The 22,215-nt window shown below is 41.3% G+C and overlaps 1 protein-coding gene across 1 annotated transcript in view; it reads right to left on the reverse strand.

Moving 5' to 3' along the window:
- igsf11 (immunoglobulin superfamily member 11) overlaps window positions 1-22,215 on the reverse strand; it is a 110,059-nt gene that overhangs the window by 78,347 nt on the left and 9,497 nt on the right. Inside the window, exon 2 of the mRNA XM_038694016.1 lies at window positions 2,718-2,747. Coding sequence (XP_038549944.1) covers window positions 2,718-2,747 — 30 coding nt within the window. The remainder of the gene's footprint in view (window positions 1-2,717; window positions 2,748-22,215) is intronic.

Here is a 22,215-nt window from a genome sequence, read left to right on the forward strand (position 1 = left end):
TGACAAACCATGTCACTGAGGTGCTGATGTCATACCTGTCTATTTTGGTTTGCTAATATTTGTCATTGCGGTTGTTGCGAGCCCCTCAGGGATGCACACAGTACATCTGAACCTATCAGGGCAAATGAAACTCGTACTCTTCCCTCCACATTATAGCACACTGGATTTCTCTCTCTGGAGATCATCAGTGTCATAAATGCATGTGTATCTGTGTAAGGGGAAGTGTTTTTGTCATGTTCTCAGTTGTATTAATTTGACAAAGAGCTCTGCCTCACTCAGAGCATCAGTCTCAGAGAGGAGAGCAGAGGAAAGAAGGGATACAGTCGTACACAAGTAAAGCCTTCTGTAGTACTCATGTACCATTTGCCAGAGAACAACTGCAGCGGAGCAGCTGAGAGTCAAGTGCCTTTTCCCCAGGCACCTTAGAGGTACTTGCAGAGGAAGATAAGAGTCTTCCATATTTCAAATGAGATTTTCCGAGCAAGCAGAGATTTTTCAAATAGTTGTGATTTCAGTCACAAGAACCTTTGTCTAGCCTCCATACCGCTGCTGTTCGTTCAAGCTGGTATATTTTTCAGATTTTACTTACAAGCACATTCATTCCCAAAGTATGTACAATGTTTGGATTAAAAAGTGTGTTACAGAATAAAATAACGTAGGCTAATCAACTTTTAATCCGTGTTGTTAAAATGATCTGTTTGATTTCTCAGATACAGCGGTTTGCTTTGCCAAAGTGCTCAAAGACACTTTTGAGGAACAATGTCACTGATCAAATCCCTGTTTAATTGTTATTCCGTGTCATAAACTGCTATATCCTTTACAAGGTATTGTGAAGCATTGTGAGTGAGCTGGCAGCCTGTAACAGTTTAAGATGTTCTGCATTTGTCAGCAGCCTGGCTAGCACAAATGCTGTTTCTGGCTTTCCTGGATCCAGTTACACAAGCTGTTAGTGACTTAAGTAACTGATTTGACTGATGTTAAATTATATTTCACATAAAATTTGTAATAACATTAAACTAAATCTAAATGTGGACGCTTATGCGATGCAAATCATTTTCAGGTATGTTTAATGTGTCACTTGGCTTTCAAAAAATGTTATGTTACAGCTTATGATGATGCACTGACTTCCTGTTTACATAACTGATTGCTTTTGATTGGACGGTGCCATAGATGTTTCCTAGCAACGGATTTACACATTACCAGCCAATACTTTCCCTACTGTAGAAGTAGTAATGAGTTTGAATGGGGCAACCTAATTTAGTTAATCACTACTTTGAAACTAGCTAGTAGTTACTAAGAACTTAAGAAGGACTTTGCACACAAACTCGACGGATTTACAAATAGCTGGTGCAACCCAATCCCGATGAGCAGTTTCACTGGAATAATACACATATAAAATGTAGCTTCATACACATAGAGCAGATATTTTGGACTTTCATATTGGAAACCAGAGGGTCTAGGCTGTGTTCATGAAGCCCAGATTAGGATTTGACAGCCTGTGGAGAGTGGTTGGCGTGGGCGTGTATATGTGTAGACAGAAAGAGGGATAAAGTGAGAAACACTGATGAGAGGAGCCTGTAGAGACATCCAGACATTTAAAACAAGACAGACAAAAGGCAAGTATTAAAAGCAACGCGAGGGGGTCAGGAGGAAGAATCATGGAAAATTGGAGAGGAAGAAAATGAAGACCCATGAGAAAGATGGGGCAGTCACATTGGAATTAAGTGGACAAAGAAGCAGGAATTATGGAGATTGAGAGCCTGAGTGGGAGCAGAAGCGGGGCATCACATTTAAAAAATGCAGCTAGGAGGGATCACAGTAAAATATAGAGAAAACAAGAAGTGAAAATGTAATAGGAAAAAGACTGAAGTGACGGATAGAGGGAGAGATACTGTGCACTAAAACGTAGTAGAGGAGACAGCAGATGGTGGGGATTATTCTGGACTAAAATACTCTGGGATCTACAGAGGGAACGCCATAGACATAAACCGTTACAGACTCCATCTGCCAGAAATAGACCAAAAAGAGCTGTGGGTCCACCATGGGCACAATGATCAAGTGCTGCCTAGATGGCAAAACCCAAAATGGCTATAACTGTCATCCTAAACAACACAATAAAAGACAAAAACACATGAAATGCCAGGATAGATAAAATGTTCATGTTCTATTATTCAAAAAATCATTTGGGGGAGACATCCTGTTGAGTCATTAGCTTAACAAACAGTACATGCAAAGCTGCACACACAGCATGGGACCTTTTAAGATGCTTACTGTACATCAACTAAAAATGTAGCTAAGCAAGCTTTACTATCTCTCAGATGGCATTCGTGTTTAGACATAATAAGGGACATGAACACATACAAGTTGCATTCTTTTTTTGCAGCAGGTGTGCTTGTGTATTTCTGTATGAGTTTGTGTGTGATTATGACTGATACCATAAGATCCCCTAATCCACATTTTATGTCGATTATGATTAGGATAACAGGCTGCACTAACTATCTATGCACACACGTGTGAGTGTGCAGTGGAAACAGCGACAAACTGGTCCACAAATCTCCCCAATAATGCCGCTATATCCATCCACACACAACCTGAACACACATAACTGCAGCTACCGGCATTACGCCGGCTAATCATCCTGTCTCCCACTGCAGGCAGAGAAAAAGAGAGTAGAGAAAGAACAAAGAGATCTATAAGTAAGCTGGAGCCTTTTTTACCTTTCCCTGTGTGTAGATCAAACCTTGAACCTGCAAAAAAAAGACAAAGAAAACATAATTACTGTTGTGCCATGTGTGGCTGAGCAGATCATACAGTGCGCTACCACACTGATGAAGCAATTTAAACAAAAATCAACAACATTAGCTTCACTCTGAGGGCAGACAGAACCCACACCATGCTCCGTTCTTGTCTGCAGTTTTTCTCAATACTCCTCTGTAATTGCCTATTGAGCCGTGTCACTCAAGACTTGTAGTTCGTGCAACAGCAAGTAATTGTACATTCTAGTCTCACCATTAGTGTTGCATGGCACATACTGACTTATTCTATCTGTATGAAAGAGAGTGTGTGTGTGTGTGTGTGTGTGTGTGTGTGTGTGTGTGTGTGTGTGTGTGTGTGTTATTGACTAATTATCTATCCTGACAGGGGACAGTTAATTAAATCCTTCCCTGGCACTGAGCATAAAGTAATTATTGTGCATGGCTGCATATCCACCAAAAAAAACAAGTCACGTGTGCATGCACATACTGTATGCAATTCTGTAACGGAGACAGATGCACAAAAAAGCATTTCTCTTACATCATCACCTTGTTTTACGAGCATTTGTACAAAAAGATTGGGCATCTTTCCTTCACCACTAGCTGTTTCCCAAGAGCATGTGCACCTAAACTAACCAACATTTTCTTTCTATGCCTCCATTGACATCTGACAGGCGGCCAATATCATCTTAACTGCTGTCATCATTACAATAGACAGCAATCAACCTATTTGACTTCTGCTGGTAGCTGAATGCACCAGCATGGTAGCATCATACAGTGCTTCTTACATTTCACTGGTACAGTATTAAAGAATAAAATATATTACAGAGGTTCCTGCGAGGGCACATTAGATACACTGTTACACTGCAAAATTTGATTTATTGTTTCAGCTCTGTGCTGAGAGGTTTGGTAATGCTCACGGGCCACAGACGACGTAACAGAAAATACTTTGTAGATATGTTTGCATCATCATTTTGATACATAATAAATAATGGATTCACTGGGAATTTGAATTAATGTTTTATACGCCCCCCCACTGCCAAACTGTTCCCACCAATGCTGCCAGTGGTAAATTCTCCAAAACAACATTTTATCCCTAATTCCCTGAACCACTATGCCCTCAATTACTGGTTTCCAGTTTGAAACTGACACACTCGAACAAACCACCCCATGTCTGCTGGATGACAGACCTGCTGTGTAGTTGGGTTGTGCTAACAGATGCCCGCTACATCTGCTGTCTTATAATAGGATCTGCTCAGTGGGCTGGTCCATCGCGGGCTATGAATTGATCAGTGACATTTTGCATTTTGCATTCAAGGTACAGTGAGTGTTTGAGATTCTTTACCTTCACTCAAAGTATTTTAAGTGTATCAGTGATAAAAGCTTTTTGCCTGGATGGAACTGCTTGACATGGCTTCTCCTGGGAAAAACATACTTTTAGCTGTGTATTTCTCTTTGCTTTCCTAAATAACAGTTCTTTCTCTAGAATCCAGACTTACTTTAGTCACATCTGCTGATTTGTAAGAGTAACTAAACTAGTTTTTAATACACTTTTCAATTTCAAACAATCAGTCTATTGTCTTTTTATGCAAAACACTGCTTCATTGTCGTGCACTGTTGTTCCATTCACAGAACTGTGAAAAGAGGAGACACTGGCAGTTACGGTCCGTCCTCCGCTGAAAACCTTTGATTCTCTCAGGCTGAACAGAGACTGACCACCCAGGCAACAGGGGCCCTGGAAACAACAGGAGCTGCAGTGGCATACAAATAAGCTTTACAATCTGCTACTGACACACACATACACACACACACGCACTGACATGTCTATGGCGTTCATCTGCAAATTCATGTCTGGGTTTTCATCTATAAAATGTGTACAAAATATATCCAGTCACAGGATCAAATCTCATTTATACCTACCATAAACACCCCTGTGTATTTGTCCTCATGGTCTGTAACACAAGCAATGCCTCCATTTTACTGTATAGAGCTGAACGCTTATAATCTTTGAAATATAGTCATATACTTGCTCACTGGAGAATCCTATTACATCCCCTTCATGTGATCAAATTCAACAGCAGCATCCCAAACTCACTATAAAAAATGCCTTGTGCTCGTGTAGGTAAACTGGCATTTACAAAATAGATTCCAACTCAAGTAAAGGTTCTCAATGGTGGACATAACAATGATTGTTTCAGCATGAGCTGACGGATGAAGGCAGACCTGTGAGGCTGATGCTTCGCCTGGCTGATCCTTTTCAGTCGCTGATGTTCACAGGCCTATCAGCAGCAGGCCTTCATACCACCTACCACCTACAGCTAAAGTGTTCTGCACTTGGGGACGGAGAGGGGCGATCATTTAATCATTTGTTAAGCAGCGGTGCTTGACCACTCTCATTCGTCATTCTCATAGGTCTACCAGCTGGAGCAAAGGCTCATGGGAAAGAGGCAATGGATGCAGAAACAGAGAAAAACATGTGCTGCACTTGTAGTCATTTTAACAGTTAATATATCTCATATAACGTAAATGCCCATAGAAATGACACACAAATATATAACAGCTTGGATGAAACAGCAGTGCAGGACTGAATCAAAGCAAATACTGTAATGATGGTTGGATAGGCAGCTCCTATCAGGAATATAAGAGTGATGAGTGACAGTATATACATTATATATTTGATTAATGAAAAGATATATTTTATGGAGTGACACGGCAGCCGAGAACAAAAGAGTTAAAATAAACATTTGAAATGTGAGCAGGCTATATATTTTCCTGTCTGAATGCCAGTAAGCTTTTTCTTTCCTTCTTTCTAAAACAGTGTGATTAGTCACTGCGTGAGTCTACCCTGAGCAGGTTGAATTTAAACTCAACCTCTGAGGCACTTTACAGAAAATTTCAAACCATTATCCAAGCTCAACAATTGGCAAGCACCTTCATGGGAATGTCAGTTTCCATGGAGACCAAGCCACCGCAGCTGTACCCCCATCCCTCACCACAAGTAAACACCCATTGATGGGCACATATCACACACCTCTCTGTAATTCTCGTCTTGGCCTTTCTTTCTCTGTCTGACATCACTGTTTGTGTTAATCTATGTTTCTTTGTTCTCGGTTCAAACATCTGCCTCTGTGTTTACCCACAGATTGCTAATGTGGCAATTTCTGGCAGTTTCCCTCAGACTCTGAGAGGTGTCCGTGGGAGTAAATGTTTACATTATAAAGAAACTTGAGAAGTAACAAATGTCATACAAGAAATAATAAATATGTGTTTTGACAGTGGCTGTATTACTGTAATCAATATCTATATATTAAGAATGGATCAAATGATTATGTGTATGTGAAAGGGATCACTCATAATGATGAACCCAGCCCCCCTCAGTTCTACAGAGCCGTTTAGCTTCTTTCACTTTACTGTTTCTGTTTTTCATCCTGCAACTTTAAAGCTTTAATTTACTCTCACCACTCTCATAAGGTCATCAGGCCGGTGTTTGTTTGTTTTTACTAAAAAGCTCTATAAACCCACTGTATACTACCTGTCCAGCACCATCAGCAGAGAGACACAATTAGTAATTAGCTGGTGAACGTCTATGAAGATTCTCAGTCATCCAGGTCATAGTTATCCAATGAAGGTTAAAATCAAGGGCAACTGGACTTGGTTGAAGATACTGGAAGACGTTTCGTCCCTCATCCAAAGGACTTCTTCAGTTCTGACTGACTGGCAGGGAAACTCAGCTATTTAACCTCAGTGGGGTCGTTGGCCCTGAAACTGTAATATTGTGTCAGTGTGTTCACAGGTTGTTTCTGCTGCCCAGGTGTTTAATTGGGCACAACTTATATCCAAACTGCAACCTCTCAGAGCTCAGCTTAGTATCACAACATTGCAAACTCTTACATTTTTAGCTTGAAACATCTGCTTTGAGATACTGTCTCATGCTGACCAAACAAATGTAGAATGTATGGTCCCTTTCTTTGATTTATTAAATAGACCTAGTGACAGAATCCACACGTGTGTCTATAAATGGAGAGGGGGGCTGTGCAAACAGCAACAGTGATTTTCATTCATTTCATTTTTACACATGGACAGGAATTTCATTGTTTCGTGAACCATAAATTCAAAGAGAAATCATCTGCCACTGGGAATATGATTGGTTATAGGGCTATTTATTTGTTGTATTACTGTCTTTTGGGACTTCACAGTGCTTTACAGGGTTTAATTTAAAGGGTCCAAAATACCAATAAATAAACACAATAAAAATGTAATTGTTCTCACTTTTCCCAAGTGGTGTTGGGCCATTTAAACAGTTAGATTAAATGTTAAGATTTCAATGGAGGTGAATGGAATTATGTTTGTGGAACAGCATTAAAAAATACAGCAACATCCCTTTCCAGAAACAGTGCCATTGTTACTCTGGACCATCCATAACTACAGAACAAAGTCAAAATTTTTCATTGGAACTTCTTTCTACTGAAGAAACAAGGTTTATATGTGCGTAGCCGGCCAATCGGGACGTTGCTACTGACCACCTCTTCAGCTGACGGTGACGGAGCTGAATATGACCTTCATTCTATCTCACACAAGATGACTTTATACCAGCTGCAACAAGTCGCCATGGCCCTCCCACTACTTGATAACCCAGCCGCCACCATGGCGAAGTAGGGGCCCCAACCACAGCCTAATCCTACCAGGGGTCAAAGCATATAACTCTGCCTCTGCTTCTGATGTGGATTCACCCAGCTCTTTATACTTCTTCTAAGAGGACAATAAAACAAATCACTCTGAGGCACCTTTAGCTTTGCCTGCATTCCTGAGGACACTATTTGAGCAGTGAAAACAAAAGTTTATTACTAAATATACAAGTGCTGGATGAAGTGAAATATCTTTATATTGTCATGGTTAATCAAAGCGTATGCCCTAAATTGGTATATAGGTAAAGATTTGCTCTTGGTAACATAAAGCATTATATTGAAGTGTTATTAAAATCACTAATTTACAGTCAGAAATTTGTCTTTTGTTTTTCTAGTCTGCCTTACTCACAGCTTTCCTTCTATCTTATAGAAGAGAACAAGGGAAGGAAGAGAACTGATCAGTGAACACTGAACAAATGCAGCTTCAAGGAAAACAAAAGTGTGTCTCCCAGAGGCTAACCCACGCTCGGCTCTCCTGCCGGTATGTTCGGCCAGAAGATGATCAGCAGGTAGTGAGTAGCAATGTTGGAGATAGCATGCCCAAACAATCTCCCTCGGGAGGTGGTGCATCTCTTAAAAGTACACAAACTGCATCTTTAAAAACACATCCTTGGCATACGTTCACACATGATTTCATGACCGACGGTGTTCACACCTGATTCTCTCCCCTCTTGAGTCTTAATCAAGTTGTTTGTTTCAGAAAGGCTTCATTAGTTTGTTTCTTTGATTGTCTAGGTGTGAAAGCCTCTGAGTGAGTGTGTGTGCCCGCTCATGTGTACACGTATTTGGCATCATAAAACATACACTGTCCTTGAGAGTGCTGGGAACAAATTTAAACACGAGTAACAAAAACCCCTCATGACTTCATCACACTGATAATTTTTCATCGTCAGCACTCTTTGTTATTGGGAATACAGGTCATTACAACGCAGGCTGCAGCTGAGAGGGTGTTTTCCTTTATGGAGAATGATTTGTTTGTTTTACGTTCCAGCTCGCTAGCCTCCTGGGCCCTAACCTACATTACAGCACAAAGACTATTAATCATTGATGATCAGACCTTTTAATATTGTTCATATAATATGTATTTGCACGTGAATAAAACAAATGAAGAGTTCAGTTCCAAGACACTGCATTCCCATTTTGCAGGGAACTGTTTACCTGAAGATTAGAGAACCTGAAGAGAACCTGTCCAAATCTATTTTTGTCAACCAAATCTATTTGAATGTGTCACTGGTGGGAGGAATATAATTCTTTAAATACCCAATACACATCTTAAAATGATGCAAAAAGTAAACCTCTGTAAAATATAAAAATATATTAAAAGTAGAATTTCTGACACAGGCATCAAAGACACGCTAAACATATTTGAGATGGTGCATTTAAATGTGTCATTTAAAAGATTATAAGCCACCTCAGAACTCAAAGCCCCATGATAATCTCATATCTAAGGCAAATGCAGAATAATCATATCATTCAGACATTCATTATCACTGCGGAGAGAAACGTCCCCAGAGGTCAATTAACCCAGTGTGTGAACTAAGAAACCTCGGCGCAAACGTCCAATAAGCCAAGATAATAAAGACACATGCACATACTCACACATGTACATATACAAACTCACAGTTAAGCAAAGATAACATACACATGCACACGGGCCAAGATAATAAAGTCATGACACCCAAGCACTTGCCAACATGGCTCAACTCACACCCACATTGTTGCTCTCTTTCTTTATTAAACACACATACACTCACTAATACTCTCTATATATTACCAAGCCGACTGCTGTCCTTCAATCACAAGACATTTTCTAATTGGAAAAAGTGTGAAAGAAATAAGAGCAGTTGAAGTGGCTCAGTCTGGCACAGATACATTAGAGCATGAGACTGTTGGAGCCAACTTAGTGGATTCACATATGCTTTTCTCACAAGGTCATTTGACAGTGAATCTGCAAGTGGATGTAGCCAGATTGTTTTTAGATTCTCTCTCAATCAGTCATCCATCACATGTCAGAAACCAAAATAAGGGGCTTTTTTCTTTTTTCCACCTTACATGGTTCCGTGTGGACAGAAAACATTTGAGCGTACTGCAAAATTGACTGCTGACTCGTTTTTTAGAAATCACCCCCAAACTGGTCTGGAAATGCAGAGATAGACATGGCTGACCCAGTCCTTAAATTAAAAGAACAGTTTAACATGTTGGGAAAAATGCTCATTTGCTTACTTACCTACCGAGAGTTAGATCAGAACATCGATACCATTCCAGTGCCTGTATAATGAATTTGAAGGAACTGCTGGTAGCCGGTTATCTTAGCTTAGCATTAAGACTGGAAGCAGGGGGAAACAACTAGCCTGGCTCTGTGCAAAGCTAACAGCACCTATAAAGCTCACTAATTAGCACAATTTCCGGGCGATCACCAGAGACTCAAGTCTTTGGTGAGATTTATGCTATCACATTTACAAGTAAAAGGCTTCAAGCATGGACTAACAGGTTGATTTTAGCCACTTACCTAAGCTTTTTTATGGGAACCATCCAGTTCTAAGCAAGAAAGCCAATTAGTGTATATCCCAAAATATCAAATCATTCCTTTAAGATAAAATGACTTGTTTAGGAGGCAATGAGATTATTATTAATTTCTAAATGTGTTTACTGTTGATCTTGTCTGCTGCTCCTGTCTTGGCCAGGCCTCCCCCCTCAATAATATTCTGGATCTGTCCTGAGCTATCCTGGATCCTGAGCTGCATGCAATCTCTCACAGATGCAAGTCACAGCATCTGAATATTGCTTGCAGAGGAACTTTGGAGCACAGTACACCCATGCATGAACACACACACATACATATACCTTTGCTAACACACTCCCTGTGAAACCCAGTGTTAGGACCCTCAGCTATTCAGGTCTTTAAATTGGTCCCAGTGAGATGTGAGAGCTCAGACCACAGGGATGACCTCTAACTTTACGCCTGTGTATCAAAGAATTAGTCTCTGTCAGCCGGATCAATACCCCCAACAGCAGCCAAAGGTGCAGCACCGGTGTAGGGAAGACTGTTGTAGAGTGTGAACGGGCCAATGATGATAATGGCAAAGGCCACCTGCTTGATGGATCTCCTTAGAGCACATTGTTTTCCTCCAGGTGGTTGTTAAAATCATATTTGGATTTGATTAACAAAAGCCATTTCAGGTCATCTGGTTTATCAATGAGTAGCATGGCCAACACACAAGATAAAACGTAACGCAGTCTGTTAAAACAGTCCTGTAATATGTCCACAAAGGTTAATATTCAGTTTTTGGTTAGACTGTTTTAGAGGTGTTAATTAAACTTTTGAAGGCTGATAGTTGTGTGTGTTGGTGCTGTTTCATTAAACTAAGAGGTACTTCTTAAATTTACTCCACCTACATTTATTGACCCAGACGCTGAAAGGAGGGTCTTGATGACGCATCCAGTGCAAGACTCCTCACTGAGTTCACCTGAGTTGAGTGACCAGACCCCACACCTGGCTACTGAAAAAGACCTGATGGCAGTCCTGTTTGGCAAGGCTGCCCACCAGAGACTGTGAGCTCAGTCACCTGCCAAGGCCCGAGCTGAACCAAGAGGTGGGTGACCACCTCAGAGACCTATCCCTCTGCCAGCCACAGCTGCAAGAGGAGATGCCAAATGCTCCCATCTTTATCAGCATGACCTGAATATTGGTCATTATTATCTTATCATTCATTGATTATACTTAGAAGAAAAACGAGTCTTTGTTGTTTGTTTGTCTGACATAAGGAACTTCATAAGGTACCATTTAAAGACGACTGCTGATCAAGGTTGAGTACACAATACATGTACACACATAGCTTGCACATCCACATACACATGCCTATCTACAGGGATGAGTTGAGTATTAAAAACACCTCACAGTATCACTTCAAATGATGCACAAGCAAGTGAGGCAACAATCACCTGGCCTCTCTCCTCTGTAGGTAGGTTAGCAGACCCTCACCATCAAAATATACAGGATAACAGTAATACTACAAACTACTGCCTAAAAACCTGTTGTGATGTTCACCACCTTATCACGGTGTTGGGGTTTGTGACCTCCGGAGCTGTGTTGTCAGGGGCAATAGCTCCTTGTAAAGTCTCCCAAAGCAAATTGGTCCCAGGGGGAGAGGGACGTGTGGACTACCTTTGCTTAGCCTGCTGCCACCACGCCCCAGCCAAGATAAGCAGCAGAAAATGAATGGCTGGATGGACCAAACTGGTAATAAATGCAGAGCTGTGCTGCACTGTAAAACAGTTTTTACATATTTCATCATAGTAAAAACATTAATGATATTGTAAAATGTATATATGCCAAGTTTTTGACACATGATTGAGAATTTTATCAAAAGTATCTAAATCCAAACCATAACAAGCCCTCCATCATTTTAAAACAGTTAAATGTTTCTGAATGGAGTCTCCCCATCTCATTCCCACAGACTGATTCCTCGCCGGCTGCTGAGATGCCAGTACAGATGGACAGAATTGAGATGAGGCCAACAGCAGTGTCAGTGGAGCTAAACTCCTGGTGAATTGTGCCAGTGCAGAACTGCACCACGTTGGGGCCTGGCTGCTGTGGAGCTTAAACCCTGGCAGAGAGAACAGGGCCCCCCTTGTTTGGCAGAGGCATGTTGACAGGAAACATAATGCATTCACATGATAATGAGCCAGTGAATACATGCCCCTCGTCCTGCCCTGCTTTCTCCCGCGTTACCTACAGTACATGTCTTTTCACAGATAGGGGGCAAAACACACACACAAAGCTACTGTATGCTGACACAGACACAGACACACACACACACACACACGTAAGTCACACAAGCATGCACACTCAATCACAAACCCCTCAGTGTCTGGTGCAGAACGGACTGATCGCTGGTCTCGTCACCAAGGAGACCGGCACTAAGCGGGCGCCTGGCAGAGACAGACTGGCATTTAGCATTTAGGACCCCACAAAGCTTTCAGGCAGAGTATACAGGCCTTTTCTAATGAAGAGAGAGAGGCAGAGGGAGATTAGTCACATGGTCACATGCAGAGGAATAGAGAAAAGAGGGGGAATGAAAGACTGAAAATCGCATTAAAGAGCAGAATGATTTGGTGAAGAGAAAGAGAGAAAGAGGGAAAGCAGAAAGAAGGTTAGCAACAGATAGAATAGTTACAAACACTACCAAAGTGGGAAAAACAAGATAGAAAGGTAGAAAAGCATGCAAATGAATACATCGTTATAGCTAAGAGGCAAAAGGCAGGCAGAAAAGACTTTTTAGATTTGCTTTTCTGTTTTGTACTGAGGTGCTGAAGTGCTTTACAGCCCTGACTAACTAACCGCTGAGAGTGATGTGTCTAACTAACATAAAACACCTCTGAGCGTTAAGAGGCACATGTGTGATTTCAGCCGACGTCACGAACGAGGGAAGCTATTAATACTCATGCCCACCTGAGTCTACACCAGGCTAGAGAGAGAAAATGCAGTGCAAATTAACTGTAAAAAAAAAAAAAAAAAAGGGAAGTTTTTTTCCATATTCATTCACAATTCCCCAAGCTGGGACGAAAGAATGGAATTGAAAAGAGGGGAAATCAAGCATTTGGGATGTCGAGAGCCCTCTGCCCTCTGAACAGAAAGCGGAAGATCGAGTGAGGGCGCGAACAAAACAAGTGTTAAAAGCTTTAAGAGAAAGGGATTTAGGCTATGGTGGGTGCCAGATGTTGGGAAGGGAGGAAGAGAGGAGAGGAAGTGCGAGGAGACTTAATAACTAGATAACAGCTACCAGTAAAATAGCAGCAGAGAGCAAAAATTAATTTAGGGACACAGTGAACAGATAACCGAAGGTGTATGAGGTTGTCATATCAACCTTCTTTCCACTAAACTTAAAACATTTTTAGGCCTAGTTCATTCTTGTTTTTCTTCTCTTCTTACTCTACTTTTCTAACCTCTTCTAGGTTTTCCTTCTGCTGTCACCTCCAGTTTGGTCCCAGTTTTTTCTCTCTAGTCTCATCATGCTAACCTGTCCCCTAGAAATTACTTTTTAATAACTACTCATTTTCAACTGCAGTTTTTGAAGAAACTGTTGCGCTGTTTTTTATCAACAATTTTTTGTCTTTTGGCAAAATGCTCACTTCCAACATATCTCACCTGTTTTCCCTCCACTATCTGCTCTTGATCTGCTTGTAGCAACTTCAGCATGAGTCAGCTTTTTGATGGTTATGTTTAGACACTCACAGGACTATGTTAAGATCATGGTCTTGGTTTAATATTAAAAAAGTCAACAGTGTCTTGACACATAAGACATGTTTACTGTTTTAATGATAAACCTGACTTTATCTCATGGTGTGATAACAATTTCTTTAACTTAAATGTATCTAAAACCAAATAATTAATTATTGACTTTGGGCGAAATAGAGATGCTGCTTCAGAGAGCATCATACATAATGAAAAGGTGGAAATTGTCTCATCATATAAATACTTGGGTCTGTTTTTGATGACCATCTTAAGTTAGATATAAACAGCGGCGCCATTGTGAAGCGGGGGCAACAGAGAATTTATCTTCTCCGCAAACTAAACTCCTTCTCTGTCACGCTGGTCATCCTGAGTAGATTCTATCAGTCTTTTATTGAGAGTGTTATAAGTTTCTCTTTTAGAATCAGAATCAGAAGGAGCTTTATTGCCAAGTAGTGTTTTACACATATGAGGAATTTGCTTTTGTGATAAGGTGCTACACGTAGACAAACATACAGTTGACATAAATAAATGTACTGGCATGGAATGGAAGAACAACATTGTAGACATGTGCATTATTCTGGGTCTGTGCCGTGCAGAAGTAACGCAATGGAAGAGAATATTGTGTACATATAAATATGTAAACTGACAACATAAAAATATACAACAACAAAGATCAACAATCAACAACAACGTGCTAGGTCTGTGATGAAACAAGATGAAACAGTATTTACATGTGCAGAGACATTTGTATCATTTGCAAGGGGGGAGTGTCAGTGGGGGACCCGGGACTTGTTAATGAGGCCAGTTGCAGACGGAAAGAAACTGTTTTTGTGGCGAGAGGTTTTGGTCCTGATGGACCGCAGCCTCCTGCCAGAGGGGAGAGTCTGAAACAGTTTGTGTCCGGAGTGGGAGGAGTCAGCTGCAATCTTTCCTGCTCGCCTCAGAGTCTTTGAGGCGTACAGGTCCAGAAGAGAAGGAAGATTGCAGCCAATCACCTTCTCTGCAGAGCGAATGATGCGCTGCAGCCTGCCCTTGTCCCTGGCAGTGGCAGCAGCGTACCAGGTGGTGATGGAGGAGGTGAGGATGGACTCAATGATGGCGGTGTAGAAGTGCAACATCATTGTCTTTGGCAGGCTGAACTTCTTGAGCTGCCGCAGGAAGTACATCCTCTGCTGGGCCTTCTTGGTGATGGAGGTGATGTTCAGCTCCCACTTGAGGTCCTGGGAGATGATGGTGCCCAGGAAGCGGAAGGAGTCCATAGTGGTGACTGGGGATTCACACAGGATGATGGGGGAGGGTGGGGCTGTGCTCTTTCTAAAATCCACGACCATCTCCACTGTCTTCAGAGCGTTGAGCTCCAGACTGTTCTGGCTGCACCAGGTCACCAGATGGTCGATCTCCCACCTGTAGGCAGACTCGTCCCCACCGGAGATGAGCGCAATGAGGGTGGTGTCGTCCGCAAACTTCAGGAGCTTGACAGACAGGTGACTGGAGGTGCAGCTGTTAGTGTACAGGGAGAAGAGAAGGGGGGAAAGAACGCAGCCTTGAGGGGATCCGGTGCTGATGGTCCTGGAATCAGAGACATGTTTTCCCAGCTTCACGTGCTGCTTCCTGTCCGTCAGGAAGTCTGTGATCCACCTGCAGGTGGAGTCAGGCACACTCAGCTGGGAGAGCTTGTCCTGCAGCAGGGCCGGGATGATGGTGTTAAAAGCAGAGCTGAAATCCACAAACAGGATCCTGACGTAGGTTCCTGGGGAGTCCAGGTGCTGGAGGATGAAGGGCCATGTTTACTGCGGGTAAATACGGGTTACTAGTGGGTCTGTAATGAATTTTGGGTGGGACAACACAAGGCGTTTAGTCCAGTGGTCCTTGGTTTCTTGGGGACAGGGATGATGGTGGAGGCTTTGAAGCAGGCTGGCACATGGCATGTCTCCAGTGAGGTGTTAAAATGTCTGTGAACACCTATCATATTACTGGCAGCAAGTACGTTTCCCTTAAAACATAACATAATAAAACAAATTAGTAGTATATAAACATAATTACTAGGACTGTTTAGTAATTGTTAAACCAGGGGTGAAATCTGCCTGTGTGGCTGATTTTCTCTGCTTCACCTATCCATCTACAGTCAACTGGTCTCAAGTTATTCTCCCACTCAAGCTCTTTGAGGGTTTAGCTCATATTCTGCCACCCTCTGCCTCAGTGTCTGTGATGCTTTGATAACCAGCTATGAAACACTGTATCATATACGCCTCATCTCATCTGCATGGCCAATTCACAGTATTCATTTCTCATCCTAATTTAAACAAGGATTAATTTAAATTGGAGTCATTTTTTTCTCCCCACTGTGCGTGGCAGTGGTGTAATCTGTTACAGAGTGGCTGCTTCAGTCTTCTGTGTAACCTGTGTTCGCGAGCTTTTATATAAGCAGTGTTTTATAGTAACAATGGTGAATAGCGTCTCATGTGGCTGTGCAGGGACACTGATGGCAGTCTCAATGGGCCCTCCTATTCTAGACCATCCTCATTTTAACAAAGAGTAATTTTTTCCATTGTTCCCAACACACATCTCCACATCTCTCTCACCACCCAGTGGTATAGTAATAAAAACAAGCTATCGCTATCGCTCTCCGTCTCGCACCCATTCTCAAAGCATTACGTAGCCCTATTCTCCTTAATTACAATGCACAAAAGAGGAAGAGCTACACATTCAAATCTGGCCTTCTGAGACCCAAATTCCAATGGGGAAATCACCCTCTAAATACGAAGAAATCGTTCTGAAGCAACACAACGTCCCATTTTAATAAAGCACCCTCAAGCCGAGAACAGAGGAGCCATTGATCATCTCATGTCATCGTTAAAAAACCCTGTGTAGCATCTCACAGCTTTAATAAAGGGAAAATGTCAACCGTTAACAGGCCAGATAAGATGGATCACTTGATATTCTGCCATTGATTATGAGATATGTTTATGAAGAGTTCGACTTCGACTCACAGGTCCCAGTTAGAATACTCTTTGTCATGCGCTCGCTGACTGAGCTCGCCCCTTTTCCCCACCCTACGGCTTCTGTCAATACTATACAGTGCAATTCTCTATAATCTCAGTGCCCTTCTGCCATCTTTACTGCCATCACATCACTACGGAGCAATAACAGTGAACTGTAATAGCACATCATTGTTGCTTTGCAATAATTACCGTTGTGATATAATAGTCTCTAGCTAATAACCCCAATTGACTAGACAGTAGCTAATTGGATTGTTTGACATTGTGTGGATGTGTACATCTTTGCATGTGTGCATGTGAGTGTGTGTGTGTGTGTGTGTGTGTGTGTGTGGGGGTTGTGTGTGCATATGGGAGCAGCTGACAATAAACATAACCACAGGAGACTCTATTTGTAGGAACAGCAGAACAAAAGCATACCATCAATATTTTCAACCATATTGAACGCAGCGCACACATTCATTTTATTTAAGGAAGTTCCTAATGATTTTCACTTTGTTCCTCATGTCTTAATAATTGACGAGCTATTGAATATTTCATTCTGAATTCCTGGACATAAAAGTCAGTATTCAACTAATTGATAATTGTTTTCAAGAGTAGACAATTCTAACCATTTAATCCAAACCTAAAATCATTTCATAGTGACAATATGATTCTCACAAAAGTCGTAAATGATTTAAAGCTTAGTTAAGATTCCAAATTGTCCTCTCTTCATTACGATAAGAAAACTTGGCCACGTGTGCCACAAGGTTCATTCATTAGGCCCATTAAAATTTTCTATTTACATGTTACATGCTGATGGACATAAATATGACAATATTTTGCAATGTCACAAAATGGCATTCTCTGTTTGATCAACATTCATGTATTTCCATGTCATATTTTCCAGGCTACCAAGCATCAGTATTAAAAACCTTCAACTCATTCTGGGCTCCCTTCACTGGCTCCCATTTCGAGCAAGATCTGATTTCAAATACTGTAGCTTCTGCTAGCATATAAATAAGCTCACACAATCATATTTATCTGATCTCACCATCCCTTATGTACCCTGTCACACCTTCCGATCACAGGGTGCTGGCTGGCAGACTGTCACCAACAATCAAGAGGTAAATTAGCAAGCAGCAGAGGATGTATTAGCAAGCTACCTACCATCCCCATGGGAAGATAAACATGTGTAAATCTTCAAATCCAATCCAATGTTTATCTTGGGAAAGACACACTGTCTTCTTTGACTTTAATTTAAAGAATATTAAAATAGAAATCAGCTTTCCAGAACCAAGTCCAGAGCTGCCTTATTTTTGCAGCATCATTGTACTGACTTCCTGTCTGCTGTGTGTATGAGTTAAACATGTCAGCTTCAAGAGTGTCTCTCTGCTTGTCCAGACACTCTCATCTACTATGGTTTTATCGTGCAGTCCTTTGACATTCTTTTAACATTCTTGAGGTGAAGGGGCTGTGTAAATAAACATGACTTGACTTAACCTTCACCCAACTATCACTCAACAGAGCTGGACCTCTCTCGCTCTATAATGAACCTGCCAAGGGCAACGCCACAGAGACATACATTCAGGAATGTTAAAGTTACACAGCAGACAGCTCCTTCTTGGCACACATCTCCAAGTGGATTTTAATTTAAAAAATGTCCCGACAAAAAAAAGAGAATTAAATGGATATAAAAATTAGTTCCTTTAAAAGTAGACCTTTAATAAAGCATGTCTTGACAATGTCTTTGTCTATGTGTATGAATGTATTATCATTCGAGGTCTTACTCGTGTGTCACTGACCTGATCAAATAAAGCCAAAGCTATCTATAATCTATAAACCAGGGTCACATACCAAATGACAGACATAATCTGTAGCAAAGCCCGTTTTAGCAGACGATTTGGGCCTTGGCTCAATAGTTTACACATTGTTCCATATTCATAAATCACCTCTTAGCAGACAAGCTGGGTAGGGATCAGCAGCTGCAGCTCATCAGAGGAGGCAAGCAAGCCACAGCCCACCCTGGTCCAAGCAGCAAGGAGGGTTTAATTTGCTGATAACACATTTACAGCAGAGAGGGAGAAATGTGAATGTAACAAATTAAAGGTTTATTTGGGCACTAACTCAAGATTCCCAAATTACAGAAGGACAGGGTTACATTATATGGATGGACGTAGGTACATTTCCACAAGCAATCAGTGATAATGAAACCAATTTCTGTTCTGCTGAAAAGAACTCCGCAGCACACCCTGGTCACCCCACACTTTCTCTTGTATGCGGAGTCAAGATGTTACACCCATGAACTATTTCTCTTCACTTTCTCAGACACCTTATTTTATGTTAAGGCTGAATCATTTAAATGTCCATCCATCCATAATACAACTGTACTGTTGGTTAATATTAATTCACCTGAGAAGGTAAAACAGTGTGTGATCTATATACTATACAATACACTTAAGTATCAAACCGAACCATTCACTGAAATAGACAGGCCATGTTAATGTTGCTATTAATAATGCCACTGTTATGTTCATATAAGAAGTTATATAAAGTTAAGGCTTTTCTGAAGGCTTCATCCAAGTGTACACAAACTAGACACCAACCAGTCTGGCCAGTCACTGTCGCATGGTGTGTATGCTCACTAGCACGCTGTCAGGGTCCTGGAAGCACTGGATTTATCTATAAGTGCATACTTTGATCAAAGAACAGTTTACCTTATTTTAAGGGTGTCATAACAAAGTCAGTGTCAGTGTACTTCACCAAGGTTGGCTTCCTGAACAACGCATCTACCACATGTCATGTGGGACAAAAGTGCATGAACTAACATTCCATCATTGTGTTACTTATTTAAAGCTCCTCCAATAGCTGGGATCTACTTAAAAGTCCTTTTGTAGGATAGTGGACAAATAGGACACAAACACACTGACACACACATGGTGTGTCAGTGGGGTTTGTGACAATACTACTATCTGGCATTATCAGTTAAGTTTGCACGATATCCTCGTGATATTAATACATATGTGAGGGTGAGGAAGAGGGTCGTTGTGTGTGTGTTTGTGTGTGTGTGTGTGTGTGTGATGGTGAATTGGGCCTTTCATATTCTGGCAAAACTATCTAGGGCCAAGTGGATTTGCATATTGAGCACATTACAAATACAAAGCAGTGTGCAGCGCACTGGACAGTGTTTCCCTGCCCCCACCACCAGTCTCCAAGCTGTCAGGGACAGCAACCAGATAAGACAGTAAAGGCATGGATTAAAGGTTGAACAGGCACAGCAGCATATGGTGACATGTGAAATATCAGAAATGCTCCTTTTTAGTCTAAGCTGGCTGAAGGGGCGTGTCGGTGTCCGTGTTTGATTGACAGCAGCTGGCAGGCTGAGCCCCAGGAAGAAAACGAGAGACAAACTTGCGCAGTGGCTTACAAGCCATGGGAAGACAGCAGGTTGAAGAGTAATGACCGCACCCACATTGAAATGGTCTAAAGTGACATTTTAATTTATTTTCATTTATTCATTTTCAGATATGTTTACATGATATTTAATGTGCAGGAACTGGAATGCTAATTAACTACGTATCCTGCAAACTGAAATTAGCAGTGCACTTTTGGCTCCTTCAACAAGCTGAGGTGTAGGACAATACGTGTGTTAATGTTTGCAAGTTCTCCATCTAGACAGAGAACTAATGGAATTCCAACAAATCAGTGCAAAAATAGCGCCATCATGCAAACAAAACGTACATTGTCCCCTTTTGGTTTCACAGGAAAAGTGATTTACAGAGCAGACAGGCCACCACATGTATGCTTTAGCAGACATGCAATTTCAATTCAATTTAACTCTAATGTTTGCTGCATGTGGTATTTCGAAAATCTAATTACATTTTGTGTTAATATGCCTGTCAACCTTTTTGTAAGAATCAAAATGAACACAGGTACATTCTTGATTTTTTTTTATAAATTTTAATTTTAATAATACATTCTACTACTGTACCTGTTTGTACACTTTAAGTATCTTGAGCCTTGGCTAAAATAATAATAGCATGAAATTACAGTAATGTCACGACAAGTGTAAAGACCAAGCAATCCTATTACAGATAAAACAATGAGTAACACTTATTACTATAAAGGTGTTTAAGGACCCAGGTGTCTCTGTGTGTGCATGAGCACGTCCACCTTTGTATGCACACAAATAGGCAACAAAGAGTGTTTTTGTATATTTGTGTGTAGGCATGTGCCTATATTGCAAACGTATGTCTGTGAAATTTGTTTGCAAGTGCATCTGAATGTGTTTGTGTAGTCCCACCTGTGCCCCCTCCTGTCGAATGGATACAGCAGCGACAATGTTAAGGTGAAGTCTGCTGTAACAATGCACAGATGGGATCTCTCCTGCTTGCTCTCTCTCTCTCTTTCTCTGTCTCTCTCTCTCACTGTGTGCCTTAACGTGCCATCCTTCCTGGCTGTTCACATGCATCAGATTTGACATGCTCATTCGTTGTCTGCAAGGACAGAACAAGCGGGGACCACTTTTCAGTCTCATCCTCATCCCTGGGAAGTCATTTGTGTGTTGGGAGCGCGGAAGGAAAAAAGGCAAAGAGAGCAAGAGAGAAATTTAGAGTGTGTGAACGCCAGCCATAGAGGCAAATGAAGAGTGAAAGAGAGACAGTGAAAGAGAGAGACATTGAGAAAACAGAGTGATGCAAGAGAGAAAGTGAAGTTTGACCAGTATTTTGAAAAAATTACACCTGAGAGAGAGCGAGAGCAGAAGAACCAAACTAGTGAGCGAGTGTGGCTCTGGGGCACTGTACAAAACAGGGACTACTAATGAAACTGCAGAGAGCTGCTGCACAACCTTTCCTGCAGGGAGCAACTCAGGCAGTTAACACACATTTATTGAGAGCCAAAGTGTGTCACACCAAGAACTCGCCTTCCACTCCTAAGGATTTAATTTCGGCGTCCTTCCTAGCCACATAGTAACACTGTAGTGGTTTATACAAGCATGGTGCTGACCCAACATTATGAGCAATAGGCTGTGTGAGGTTAGCTGTACACATACTACAGTGGGCTTTTTTTGAACTTCCTGTGTATTTATTGTCCAGACATTTTATAAATTAAATTATTATCATTATTTTTTGACAATGTGTTGTCTCACTTTTGACCATTCTTCCTATCAGTCATGATAACATTGTACTTCCTAAAGTATTTGCTAGGATATGAATGACAGGGGGAAAAGCAAGAGCGGTTAGATGGCGTGCAGTAAGTATAGTAGGTCAAAGTGAGAGCCAGAAATAAAGACTGTCCACTCAATTAACACTTGGCTTTGTTTGGTCGTCCTAACTAATCTGTGTTTTTGTTTTCTTTTGTTTTTCCCTAAAACTGTTCCACTGTGAACTTATTGGGTGAAGACATAATCACATTTCTAACAACACTACATTGTGTAATTTTTCACCTCATTACTAGCAGGGTTCAAATTATAATCTGAGCTTCGTTGGGGTCTCTAATATACTAACTAACGTTACCGGCGTGATTCAACATTTCCCTCTCTCACACACACGCAAACGCACAAACAC

The sequence above is a fragment of the Micropterus salmoides genome, unplaced genomic scaffold (genome assembly GCF_014851395.1).
Source record: "Micropterus salmoides isolate LMB-PRFRI ecotype aquatic unplaced genomic scaffold, ASM1485139v1 Ms_hic_scaffold_3, whole genome shotgun sequence".
NCBI lineage: Eukaryota > Metazoa > Chordata > Actinopteri > Centrarchiformes > Centrarchidae > Micropterus > Micropterus salmoides.